Source organism: Amphibalanus amphitrite, unplaced genomic scaffold, assembly GCF_019059575.1.
Source record: "Amphibalanus amphitrite isolate SeventyFive unplaced genomic scaffold, NRLGWU_Aamphi_draft 000021F_arrow, whole genome shotgun sequence".
Lineage (NCBI taxonomy): Eukaryota > Metazoa > Arthropoda > Thecostraca > Balanomorpha > Balanidae > Amphibalanus > Amphibalanus amphitrite.
The window spans coordinates 188,207-201,558 of NW_024881517.1; the positions used below are offsets into that span (position 1 = coordinate 188,207).

The window sequence follows — 13,352 nt, forward strand, 5'->3', positions numbered from 1 at the left end:
CATCTTTTATCATTAAAGCGATTTTTCATCTAGATGAAAAATAATAACACATTTCAAAATCAAATATTTCAAATAAGTCTTCAAGCATGTAACCATTGGGCGGGCTTTGAAGTTTTCTTAGCGCTTTTACGAAGGATTTCTCTAAAATGTGATATGGTAGCTAGAAAAGTGACGGAAGTTGGGAGGAAACTCGCAGTGCGCTGCTCCAACGCTGTTGCTGGGGCCGGGCGGCGACCAATAATATGCCGTTTCAGAATCGTTTCGTCGGTTGGGTTCGGTACTTTTCAGGTGAGGTGGCATTTTATGTACCGTTTTATTGATGTAGCAGTGGTTTTATTGTTTTTTTATATTTTTCGTAACTGCCATTGAACTCCACACACGAAACTTGTGATTTTCTGTGCCAGAATTACACAGGAACGGTATGAAACTGGTGTAAACCGCTAGACCGGTTTGTGAAGCTATGGCGGCCATGTTGGATTAAATGCTCTGGAATTTACTGGGCTGAATGTGGTCAAGAAAATCAGTTGTTTTGCTGTGAATCCTTTTAAAATGTTGTGCTGCACTAGAATAAATTAAAATTATTGATTTATGGCTAAATATCAATCATATCTGTCTTTTCCTGCTGATGGATACCAGGGCCAATGTTAAGTTTTTCGGCACACGTCAGTCTGGAAAGCTACTGCTAGTAAAGCATCGTTGTCTGAAAAATGAATGGACTTAATATTATGGGTACTTTTAACATCAAGGTTTGGGATCCATCAGGTGTATTAAGTGACTCAGCTCAACATTTTGTAAAGTAGTCTACTATCATAAAAAATAAGATTGTTTTGTGATTGTAATCTGTGACCTATCCATTTAAGCTCAGGATATTAGTGTTAATGAGGTTTTAATTAGAATACTCAGATTAACTTTTCACTTCTCAGTAATTGTGATTGGTTTAGTCTTTGATAATTACTTATCATTAATTATGTAAAGATGAGCTGAAGTACCTGGTTCAATTAATTTTCATCAGTCATGATCGGATCATGATAATGAAATTCTAATCCTTTTTCTACATTTTCTGTCATGTTATTTATTGATTTTACATGATATATTTATTGAATAATGAATCATGATTGCAAAATCAAGCCATTATGATATCAAGGGCTTCATTTTGATTAGAAACTAAGAAAGGACATGCACCCTGTTGAATCAATGGACATTAATGCTACCTAAGTGAGAGAGCATGTTAGTTGTAAATAATGCCTGTTGTTTTGATATCTAAAATGATGCATTACCTGATGAACTTGATGGTGTTTGTTTGAACTGATTTGGGCATTGCTTTGTCCTTTTTATGACTTTAAACTTAGCACTAATTTTGTCTGTTTCCTGTGTTGCATTGCACTTTTTTACATATGCCACATACCTTGATACATGCTCATATCTTGATTTCAAAATATTGCATATTTTGAAATGTTTTTGGTCTGAAACATTGTAGGTTATTCTCTAGAGAATGAATTGCAGTTCAGCTTCATGTCATTTGCAAATTAATTTTGCAGCTTATCAAATCTATCCTCTGAATAGATTCCAGGATGGTAGAGAACAAGCATTGACATTCATCAATGGAACATGGTTTTGCTGTTCACCTTCACTGCATTGGTACAGGAAAATATAGCTTCTTTGACCTCTCTATTCTTTTCTTTTGACCATGCCTAGATTTTCATATTTAAATATGGTGTGTACAATTATGAAGTCTAATTCTTTTGGCTTTTAGAATAGTTATGTTTTGTCTAGTTGGTTGATGCAACCATTGGCATTGATAACTTACTCTTAAAAGGTAAAAGCAGTTGTACATCTTTCAGGACTTCCTTATACATAACTACCCTTCTCTCATCTGTATTTACTTTGATGGTTATTTCTTGTCATTAGAATTGAACTTGTAGCCTTCAGTTGGGCTGCATACAAGGACTCAACATTTTGTGACAAATCTGAAGCCTCAATTTGCCAAAATTTCATTTTTTTTTGCATGAATATCTGGGATATGTTTATTGATATCATTTCTATTTAAACTAATTATAGTGCAGTACAAGTATTTATTTCACCTCAACACCTGCTCACTCTTATGAAATGATAAATGCATTGCTTACAACAAGAGTTCATAGTGATTATCATTTTGAATGTGTTTACTCTCATGTCCATTTCATTATTTGCTAATAATACTGCTGTCTATAAAAAGACAAAGTGCTTTGTCCTCACCAGCTTGTGAAGTGGTATAGTAGCTTTCCTGATATATTTTCTGTTGTTTTCAGGCAGGGGCAGTCCAATACACAATACATTAGTAGTGTGGGCGCCATGGCTCACGACGAGCCAGTGGGCCAGATGGCTGCCCGACCAGGGGTGAGCTCCCCTTCCTCTGGCTCCTGGAACCGCTGGCCGCCACCCGCTGCCACGTCGTCGCACAACCAGTTCTTCAGCGTCGTCAAGAAGGCTCGACCGACGGCGCCCGTCGGCGCAGTCGCCGCTGTCGGAAAGCCCGGGCCGGCGTCGCTCGGCAAGACGGGACCAGTACAGGTCGGAAAGACGGGACCAGTACAGGTCAGCAAGGCAGGACCAATGCAGGTCGGTAAGCCGAGAATAGCGTCGTTCGGCTCCCCCGCCGGGACGCCGGGTCTGAAGCCGGCGTCTCGCCCCGGGCCGTCTAAAGCGCCGGTGTCGCTGCTGAAGGCCGGACCCCTGCGCATGGGCCTGGTTTCGCCGTCGGTCAGCAAGGCGGGACCACAGAGGCCCAGTCCGTCCGGCGCCACCGGTCTGCCCAAGACGAGCCTCGCCGCTCCTCTGAAGAAGTTCGCCGCTCCTGCCAAGCTGGGGCTGCCGCGGCCCGCTCCGCCGGACAGTGTGAGCCCGAGGGGTCAGTATGCGCCGGTCGCCGGGGCCCGGTACCGCGCGCCCTCCGGGGGCGCCTCGCGCGCCGCGCCGGACCCGTTCCGGCCGAAGCCGTCGGCGTCGGCTCCGAAGCCGCGCATGTCATGGGACCTGGACCTGCTGACGGACGGGTCGCCGGAGGACGAGGGACACTTCGCCTCGGACCTGGAGCAATCGCCCACGTTCCTCACCAGCGACCAGCCATCGCGGCCGAGCAGACCGCCGGCGGTCACCGGTCAGCTCAGGACCATGGGACCGATCCATGACAAGGTGCGTAACATGCAGCCGAAGAGGCCCCGCGGCAGACCTCCGAAGGCGCCTGGTGAGCAGAGCGTGCCGCGCAAGTACGTGAAGAAAGCGCACGCAGCCAACGGCGCCGGCGGCCACGCGGAGAACGTCAGTATCCTTCACTCCAACCCGAAGTGGAAGGGCGCCACCGACGCGCTCCACAACGACTTCAGCAAGCTGAAGGAGAAGCAGCGCCGGCGGAAGGAGAAGCTGGTGGCGGTGCGGCTGGACGGCAGCGTGCCGCAGAGGGTGACGCTGCTGCCGCGGGACCCGGACGAACCGTACGACTCCGACTCAACCGCGTCCCCGGTCAAGGACGCGCCGCGGCCGGGCCTCACTTCGCCGCCCAGGAGGTCATCCGGTGCCAGCGAGCACGCGCACGGCAAACCCGAAACGAAACCACTGTTTGAGCACATTGACGAGGACTGGGCTGTGATCAAAAAGTCGCTGGAGAATACTGAGGCGAAGCGGGAGAGAAGGGTGAGCGAGGCTGGATCGTCGCTGAAAGGGACGCTCACGCCGTCTCCGACTAAGAAAAGTGACCGCTCCGATGAGTTGTCGACTGATGAAGATATTGGCAACAACCTGAATGCTCCGCTTCATAATTTAGAACGGCTTCAGGATCAAATGATCAAAAGTTTGATGGACGAGGGTGCCCTCGCTGCCCTGAAAAAGAAGCATAGAAAACAGAAAGAAGTCCACATGTTCAAAAAGAAGAAGATGAGCGACTACTGGAAGAGCAAGCTGGCTTCTGGGAAATCCTCACTTCAGATGAAAATGAAACGTCCGTACAACGTGCGTCCGCTGACCTCGGATAACGTACGGCACATGGAGGAGGCGATCGCGGCCGTGCTGGCCGCGCCCAGTCCGGAGGCGTCGCCGCAGAAACGGCCGCCCGTCGGGTCACCGTCCAAACTGAAGCCGCCCGCCGACCGGCCGCCGGCCGGCGGTGCCTCCGTCTCGCCGCAGAGCCGACCCAAAGTGCAGCTGATGCTACACTCGCTGCCGCCGCCGCCGCCGGCTCTGTCACCCTCTCAGTCGGACGCGCGCCCGAGCCCGACCGGCCAGCCGGCGCCGCAGCCGTCCGCTCCCCCGCCGCCGCCGCCGCCGCCGGCCGGACCCCCGCCTCCCTCTGCGGCGGGTGAGACGCCGGATGTCGGTGGCCCGGAGCGCCCAGAGGCCGAGTCTGACCCAGCGGCCGCGGAGCGGCTGCAGAAGGTCAAACGGGAGCTGTCGGCTCGCTTTCTCAGTGACCTGCACGAGCAGCGCGTGCAGCTGCAGGCGGCCGAGCAGCAGCGGATCATGTGGTGTCAGCAGCAGGAGCAGCAGCGGGCCGCCGCCGTCGCGGCAGCTCAGCAGCAGCAGCAGGGGCAGCTCGGCTGGCGGCCGATCATTCGCGTCCGACGGCGTCGGCGGCGCGTCGGCCAGCAGCGTGTTGTTCGTCTGACGGAGGCGGCGTTCCAAGCGGGCAGCACCGTGACGGACGCCGACATCGGCGGCGCTGACGGCGACGACGGCCTGGCGCCGCTGCCGGAGCCGGAGACGCCGCTGCCGGTCTCCATGTCGGCCACCAAGCTAAAGGAGTTCCTGGACTCTGCTCGCGTGTCGCGCTACCGGCGCACGTGCGGCTCAGGCCTGCTGGCCGCCGTTCAGATGCCGGTGGAGACGGCCGAGCGGATGGTGTTTGTCTCCGAGACGCCGCTTCCACCGGGCGTAGATCAGACTCTGGTGCCGAACGGACAGGCGCCCGGCGGTCCCGGTGTGTCCGCAGTGCCGGGCGCCGGGTGGCCGGTGGAACAGCTGGACCCGGCGCGGGGCGGCGCCGCCTGGATGGCCGGCCCGCCGGCGTCCGGACTGGACTGGTACGGTCCGCCGGCCGGCACTCCGGGCTGGAGCGGCGCCATCACATCGCCGGCCGCCACCACCACCGGCTGGTTCGGCGGCGTGGTGTCGCCGGCGCCGGGCGCCGCCTGGACGGGTCTGCCGACCGACGGCAGCGTGCCGGCCACCGCGCTGTTCATCACCCCGCTCACCGTCCCGGGAGCATCGCCAGCACCAGTGCTGGTGTCTGTGACGCCACCATCGGCACCAACTATACCATCAATGGCACCTCCACCGACAGCACCAGCGACACCTGCGCCAGTGACGGCGCCGCCGGCGACAGCGGCGCCGTCCGCCGCTGCGGATGACGCTTCTGACGTCAGCATGGAGGAAAAGCCGCTGAGGATGGCGCTGCCGCCGACCCCGTCGGCCGGGCAGGCGGCCACGCCGGCCGGCTCGGCCCCGCAGACGCCGCTGAGCGTGTCGCCACGCGTGGCGCCGCCGTCGGCCGCACCGTCGGAGGCGGACCGTCCTCAGTCAGGCGGCAGGTCCGTACCGGGCACACCGGGCGGCGACTCCCCGCGGCCGGCCGCCGCCAGCGCCAAGCCGTCCCCGCCGCCGCCGCCGCCGGTCGACCCCGCGACACTGCCGTTCGCGTGTAACCGGTGTCCGGCGCGACTGGCGACCCTCTCGGAGCAGGTGTACCACGAGATCCGGCTGCACATGACCGAGGAGTACCTGTTCCGCTGCATGGGCTGTCCGATGCGGGTGGCGCTCGTCGACGACCCGACCAAGATCCTGGACGGCCTGCTGGACCACTACATGAAACACGTAGACGGCGCCGGCCGCCTGCTCCCCTACGACTCGTCGACCGACTTTTTCCGCTGCGAGTTCTGCCCGAGGGTGTTCGAGGATCCGAGCGCGTACGGCTCGCACGAGGTGCAGTGCCGGTCGCTGACGCACACGTGCGCTAAGTGTCAGGCCCGCTTCGAGACGGGCGACCAGCTGAAATGGCACGAGGTTGACCATCTGCGCGCGCCGGATGGCAAGTACTGCTGCGACCACTGCGACTCCAAGTTCACCAAGCGCGAGCAGCTGCTCGGACACCGGCGCTTCCACTTCAAAGACAAGAACGTCGAGTGTCCAAAGTGCGGCAAGAAGTTCATGACCACAGGCATGCTGGCCATGCACAACAAATGGAAACACTCGCAGGGCCCGTGCCGTTTCTGCGGGCGCCCGTTCACCTCGGCGACGGCTCGCCAGGCGCACGAGGAGCACATGCACCTGAAGTACATGCTGCACATGTGCGACGTGTGCCACTTCCGCGTCATGACGGCCACCCAGCTGCGTGTGCACAAGCGCACCCACTCGGATGACAAGCCGCACCGCTGCGCCGCCTGCGACGAGGTGTTCGTCTCCCGGAACCTGCTCAAAAAGCACCGGGCGTCGCGCCACTCCGAGCCCCGTGCGGCGGCGGAGGGGGCCGCTCCGGCGCCGGCGGCCGCCGAGCCCGAGCCGGCGCCGGCGCCGTTGGAGCCGGCTGCCTCTCAGGGCGGCGGGGAGAGTGCGCGCGCCCCGGACGGCACACTGACGCCCGCCGAGCTGCGCCAGCTGTTCGAGCGGTACAAGGCCACCTGGTCGGGCCCCAAGGACGAGATGACGCTCTCGGACCTGGACACGGATGAGGACGAGGACGAGAAGCGTGACCTGATCGACATGCAGGCCAAGGAGGAGCTCTTCAAGACCAAGGACAAAAACTCTTTGTCGGTGTGGAGCTGTCCCGTGTGCAACGCCTACTTCACCAAACTGTGGGGCGTGCGCGCGCACATCACGCTCAAACACCCGGGCTCCAGCATGCGGCCCGTGCTGCACGATGACAAAGACACTAGCGCCTCCAGCAAGCAGGACTTCCTCAAGGAGATCAAGCGGAACGCCAAGACGGCCAAGCGGGAGCTGAAAATGGAGGCCAAGCGGCAGGCGCGCATCGCGGCCTACGGGGATGAGCTGCCGCGCCGCGGTCGCCCTAGGAAGTACCCCGTCAAAATACGGCCACCGATCGACCCTTCACAACCGCGGAAACGCGGCCGTCCGCGCAAAAACCCGGACGACCCGACGGCCCCGCCGCGGCTGGCCGAGGACGGGGCGCCTCCGCCTCCCCCGGCGCCGCCCAAACCGGAGCCCAAGCCGGAGCCGCCGCCCGATCATGTGGAGCGGCGCCGGTGGAAGTGTCTGACGTGCCAGGACCAGTCGCAGTCGTACGACGACCTGGTGACGCACACCTACCTGGCACACCCGGACGCCGACCTGCCGCGATTCGAGGTGGTCGTCACCTACGTGCCCAAGCCGGTGCCCAAGACGCCCGCGGAGCCGGCGACGCCGCCGCCCGCGGCCGACGCCGCCTCAGAGTCGGATGCTCAGGAGAAGCACGACGCCGACATACTGGACTCGGCGCGCGTCAGAGGGGCCGAGAAACGGCGCGCGCCCAGCGCCACCAAGGTGCCGGCCGGCGCCAAACGGCGCAGCATACCGTCAGCGACAAAAGAGGGTGCCACGCGCGGCCGGGGTCGTGGCCGGGGCGGCCCCAGTCCCAGCGGCAGGGGCGGTGGTCGAAGCGGCCACAGTGCCAGCGGGCGGGGCGGCGGGCGGAGCGGCGGCACCCCCGGCCGGGCCGGCGCCGGCGGCGGCGACTCGTACCGCAAGTCCTACTCCAACTCGTCCCGCCGGTTCCAGGCGGAGGACGCCAAGGAGCCGGCGGCGGCGGCGGATGAAGCCGACAAGCTCTACTGCTACTGCCAGTCGCCCTACGACGAGGTGAGCGAAATGATCGGCTGTGACAATGACGACTGCAAACACGAGTGGTTCCACTTCGAGTGCGTGGGCATCGTGATTGCTCCAAAAGGCAAATGGTTCTGTCCGGACTGCACGGCTAAACAAAAGGCAAACAAATGATTTACCAGGCTTTACTGTGCGTGTTTGAGAATTTTGTTATTTGCTTGTATAGATGTAAAAATGTAGGTGCCGCCGATATGGTTGTTTTGATCGCTCCCGTAGGCCATCAGTGTTACACATTAACAATGCCCCTGTGAACCGTGTCGTTTTGTTGCCGGTATTAGATTGACGTGGAATCTACGGGATGCATGCGAATATGTGGACCCGGTTCGATATACAAAATAAATGTAATTTGCCACATAAGATATTGTTTACAGTAGTCTAGTAGTCAGAATTAGCTTCTGGTATAGTTATATGAATGTTTGCTGTTTGTTTTTCTCCATACCTATAGTTTGGATCAGTCAAAGGCGGGTCAGCTAATTGTATCATCATTTAGTTTTATTTCAACTTCCAAAGTCACAACATGACAACAATAACTCGGACCAGCTCACACTAGGCCCGCTTCACTGTGTGGACGACACACCCGGTCACCCACGCGCACTTGACCGCCGGTCTTGTGCGACTCACAAGTACCTGAATCACAGCTTATTACCGGGACGGAGACCCGATGGCACTCGATCGTCCGGCGTGATACATATCGCCTCTTCCTCCTCTCTTCCTGTGCCCTCTGGAGGACGTTACGGTCGTCGAATTATGCCTCTCCTACAACACACTGCGGGATTTTCTTTCTGGAGACGACGTACTCGCTGGTGACGGAGCGCGGCTCCTGCAGCTTGCAGACCTGTCCGGTCGGACAGTCGAGCTCGCACTCCACACACACGGCCCGGTCCGCCTGCACCCGGCAGAACAGCTCGGGCGCGCACTCGGCCGCCGCGCACGACGCCACGCACGTGGGCGTGCCGGAGAGCACGGCGCACCGCTGGCCCGAGCGGCACCGGACGCCGTCGCAGGTGGCCGGTTTGACGCAGATCGGCTCACCGTTGACGGGCACGCATTGGAGACCCTGCTCGCAGCCGCCGGCGTTTGTGCAGGGCGCGCCGCGCAGCGACACGCAGCGGGCCAGGTTGTCGCGCACCTCACACCGCTGGTCGTCCCGGCAGTGCGCGTTGGCGCACGTCGTGGCCGTGATACACTTGGCCGAGCCGAAGTACTCTCGGCACACCTTGCCGGGGCCACAGCGGAGCTCCTCGCACGTGGGCGCGTCCACGCAGAGGTGCTCGTCGTTGACCACGCGGCACTCCTGGCTGGGCGGGCAGCGCCGGTCGTAGCAGGCGGGCGCCGCCAGACAGGAGGGCGCGCCTCCGACGCTGATGCAGCGCTCGTTGGGCCCACAGTTGAGGTCCTCGCAGCGGGGCGCCACCACGCAGCGCGGCAGCCGGCCGATCAGCTGGCACACCTTGCCGTCGGCGCAGGAGACGCCGTCGCACGAGCGGCGGATCTGACAGCGCGGCAGGCCGCGGCGTGCGTCACAGAACTGGTCGTACCGGCAGCGCAGGCTGGCGCAGGTGCGGCGGCGCGTGCACCACGCCCGGCCGCCGGCCAGCACGCACTTCTGGTCCTCGGTGCACCGGGCCTCATCACACGAGCTGGCTGCGCTGGGCCGGGCGAACGCGGCCGGCCGCGGTGTGGGCGGCGGGCGGCAGACGGGCACTCCGCCCATGATCACACACCGCGCCCCGTCCTTACAGGTCAGGTCCTTGCAGGTCAGCTTCCTGCAGGTGGGCAGGCTGTTTTGAAGGACGCACCGCCGGCCGGCCACACAGCGCGTCTCGGCGCAGGAGCGTGTCCCGATCGACCTCCGGGCCGGCGGGATCTTGTTGGCTTCGTCATCGAACAGCGACGAGTCGGATGCTGGAGTCGACTCCGACTCAGACGACCGCAGCGACTCGGGAGTCAGAACTAGGATGTCGGCGAAAGACTCTGGAGCCACCTCGAGCTCAGGGGCGGGGAGGGGCGCAGCGGGCGCCGCCGATTTGCTAATCTGCTGTGATACCGAGTTCCGCGCAGAATTACCAGGGGTTTCCGTTTCAGCAGTATAGACTTCCTCTGGAGCCTTGGGCTCAGGTAGCGAATTTCCTTGTATATTAGGAGCAACCGCAGAAAATAGATTCAAGTTTTCAACCTCTGAATCAGTGTTCTCGTTAGCATTATAGGTCTGTTCCGGTTCAGAGCTAAGTTCGGGTGTCGTGAGTGGCTCTGGACTGTCATTTTCTACTGTTGCTACGAATGTTTTACCAGCATTCGTCTGCTCCAGCGAGCCGGCCGAGCCGGAGATGGCCGATAGAGCAGTGTCAGCCTCCGTCTCATCCAGCAGAACCGTTTGTATTTCACCGAGAGGAACCTTCGTATTTCCGTCTCGGTCAGTGTCGGCTGTTTGAACGGCGGGCTGAATTGCTGGGCTAGGTGTCGCCTCGACTACATTCAAAAGCTGTTCCAGCAGATCATCCTTCTCTTCTGGGCTCGTTTTCTTTTCCTCTGCCTTTTCCGCTGTTGGTTCGTAAACGGTGATAGTGGGCAGGTCATCCACTGCTTCTGCACTGCTTGTCACCTGAATGTTCTGAATCGGCGCTTCCCCGCCTCCTCTCCGAGTTCCCACGTCGGCCTGGGCTTCCTCCGTCTCTATTCTAACCGCGGTCTCACCGTCCACCTCCACTCCTCTCCCTTCATCCGTTCCTCTGCCCGTCTCTGGCCCGCACTCGAAGATGGTCTGGCACGGCGGCAGGTAGCCCTGCAGGGAGTGATCGCACAGCTCTCTCTGAGCGCACCGCTCTCCCGGCGGACAACGCAGCTCGTCACAGGAGAGCGTCCGGTGACAGGCGGCGCGCTGCAGCGGCGGCCGGAACTGGGCGGCGCGCGGCGCCGGGTCGGCCTCCAGTCGGCAGTGGTGGCCGCGCTGGCACTGGTGACCCGCGCAGGTCACGGACGGCACGCACTCGGCCCGGTCAAGGCAGGGAGGCAGGTAGCTTCCCGACAGACCGGTGTCGCTGTCACAGGTGTGTCGCAGCCGGCACTCGTGGCCGGTGGAACAGTTCAGGCGGGAACAGTCTGCGGACGGAGCCGGGGTCGACAGGAGTCACAAACAGATAGGTCAGCAGGGGTCTTAAACACAAAGCTAGGTCAGCAGGGGTCACTGGTCACGGAGCCGGGGGTCAGCAGTCGGCACTCAGTAGAGGTCTCGGAGCGGGGTCAAAAGGGTTCACGGGGCCGTGCTTAGCAGGGTTACGGAGCCGGGACCAGAGATGGACACTGGACAGTGAACACACGGTTGAAGTGCAAGGCCAACTGGACTCGAAACGCCCCGGTTGTGTCGCGAAATCGCCTCGGTTCTGAGCAAAAAGTTGAGACGGAGTCGTTTTATGGCGTTTGATGGAAATTATTTTTTGGGGATTTTTGCCAGGGACAAGTTAGTGTCGCGTGTTTACCTGAGCAGTAGGCAGTAGGTACTGCTGATCACTGATCAGTACATGCCTATCTATCAAGATAAACAGAAGCTAACTCTCAATAGTAAATCAGTTTATCTTTAGATCCTGGTGGAGTCTAACAAAGACGAAAAGTGTGATAGTAATCATTCTGGTGCTGACTGGAATTCGTGACCGCGGAAATGCGATAGGATCGCAACTCGCTGCCGGTAATGACTCAAGCTTCTCGGCCGTATGCAGGATTTATTATGTTGTAGTAACTTCAATCACTAATCAATTGATGATTGACCACGAGCTGCGATCCTGCGCTACCTTCCTATGAGCTAGCTGGAGGCTGACGGTGCCGCTTGTGGAAAGTTGCAGTATACACTATATAGTGCTACTGTTTATGGGTCAGTTGCAGTATCCAACGCTACCGTCTTATGAATCAGTTGCAGTCTCCTACGCTACCGTCTTGTAAGCTAGTTGCAGTCTTCGCAGTTACTTTCTTATGACAGCTAGAATCTCCAATGTTACCGTCTTATGACTAGTTGCAGTCCCCTATGCGTTACCGTCTGATGTCTAGCTGCAGTCTAGTCTCCTACTTTACCGTCCTACGACTAATTGGGGTCTCCCACGTTACCGTTCTATGACTAGTTGCAGTCTCCTGCGTTACCGTCCTTTGACTAGTCACAGTCTCCTACTTTACCGTCTTACGACTAGTGGCGATCTCCCACGATACCGTCTTGTAAAATAGTTACAGTCTCCTGCGCCATCTTCCTGTGAGCTGGCTGGAATCTCCTACGGTACCGTCTTGCGATATGTTGCAGTTTCCAGTGTTACTGTTTCTTTCGTATGAGCCAGTTGCAGTCTCCAGTGTTACGATACCTTCTTGTGAGCTAGTTGCAGTCTTCTACGCTACAGTCTTAGGCTCCCACTTCCGTTTAAAACCTCAAGGGTGGTGGTACCACCCCCTCGATCCCTGACTGAGGGACCTCGCCATTTCGTCCCCTCGCGAAAAATGAACGTTTGCGCCGCTACGAGACGCAGCGACTGGTATCCGATTCTAAGATTTCAAGCCAACTGGTGAATTCTGAAGTCAAGCGGAACATGTCTCAGGGTAGTGAGGATCTTTGGTAGGCATGTAGGAAACCTATAGGTAGGTCCAGCGAGGGCTAACTTCGTCCTGAATGTGTCCATATGCATGTTTTTGCATTTTCCTGTCTAGGTATAAAACGTCTACATTTTAAGTAGGCCTACTATCAAAAGCGTCCAGCCACTTTTACCCATTACCGATAATGAGCGACTTTTTTGTATTTTGTGCTCTATTAACTCCTCAGAACAGCTCGTTTTTAGTTCTTATTCGGATCCTGATTGACTCACCTCCTGAGCTGGAACTCTGTGTGGAGGCGAACTGAGCCACCGCCAGCAGCGGCACACACATCCACAACATAGCTCCCATGGCGGCGGCGCGAGCGACACTACCCCCTGAGCCAGATCAGCCCCCATTTATAACGGCGCCCCCCCTCACCGGTGACCGCGGGGGGGGGGGGGGCTCATGGCGCCTCACGGCCGCTGAGCCGCCACCGCTCAGTCCTCCCGGGCTCGGAATCAGCACGACAGTAAGTCACGTGAGAACAGACGTGGCACGGCTGTGAGGTCACGTGGACAGTCGCAAATATCCCGTGATCTGAAACATTGCGCAATTTTATGATCGCGATGGTTGGATGTTTATATGCATGCAGAATAAGATTTTGTGTGATGTGCATATGTACATGCTATGCCTCCTTAAATGATACTTATGTACATGTAGCATTAGGCTTAGAAGCAGCAAAAAGATCATGCATCAGTCTTGAAAGTTGAAACGGTCATGAATGATCGAGAAACTTTAAAAAGAGGACCCTTTCACGGTGCGGTACGTTTTGACATCTCCTCGCCCGTGACCCGTCCGACGTTCCCGGATCCGGTGCGGGTTGCAATCCATCCGTCGTCACCTGTCCCGATGGCGTCCTACTGGCGTGACAGACCAGGCTCCCCGGCGGGCTGTGGGTGGGT

The 13,352-nt window shown here is 57.9% G+C and overlaps 2 protein-coding genes across 2 annotated transcripts; both read left to right on the forward strand.

Annotated features, from left to right (window-relative positions):
- The first annotated feature begins 206 nt into the window (after window positions 1-206).
- Window positions 207-5,378, forward strand: LOC122391204 (nascent polypeptide-associated complex subunit alpha, muscle-specific form-like). Its single transcript, XM_043384888.1, has 4 exons — window positions 207-288; window positions 2,289-4,260; window positions 4,726-5,051; window positions 5,234-5,378. The coding sequence occupies exons 2-4, from the start codon at window positions 2,332-2,334 to the stop codon at window positions 5,376-5,378; spliced, it is 2,400 nt and encodes a 799-aa protein (XP_043240823.1). The 5' UTR covers window positions 207-288; window positions 2,289-2,331.
- A 16-nt stretch (window positions 5,379-5,394) lies between these two features.
- Window positions 5,395-8,202, forward strand: LOC122391207 (zinc finger protein 668-like). Its single transcript, XM_043384901.1, has one exon. The coding sequence runs from the start codon at window positions 5,395-5,397 to the stop codon at window positions 7,957-7,959; it is 2,565 nt and encodes an 854-aa protein (XP_043240836.1). The 3' UTR covers window positions 7,960-8,202.
- The last annotated feature ends 5,150 nt before the right edge of the window (window positions 8,203-13,352 follow it).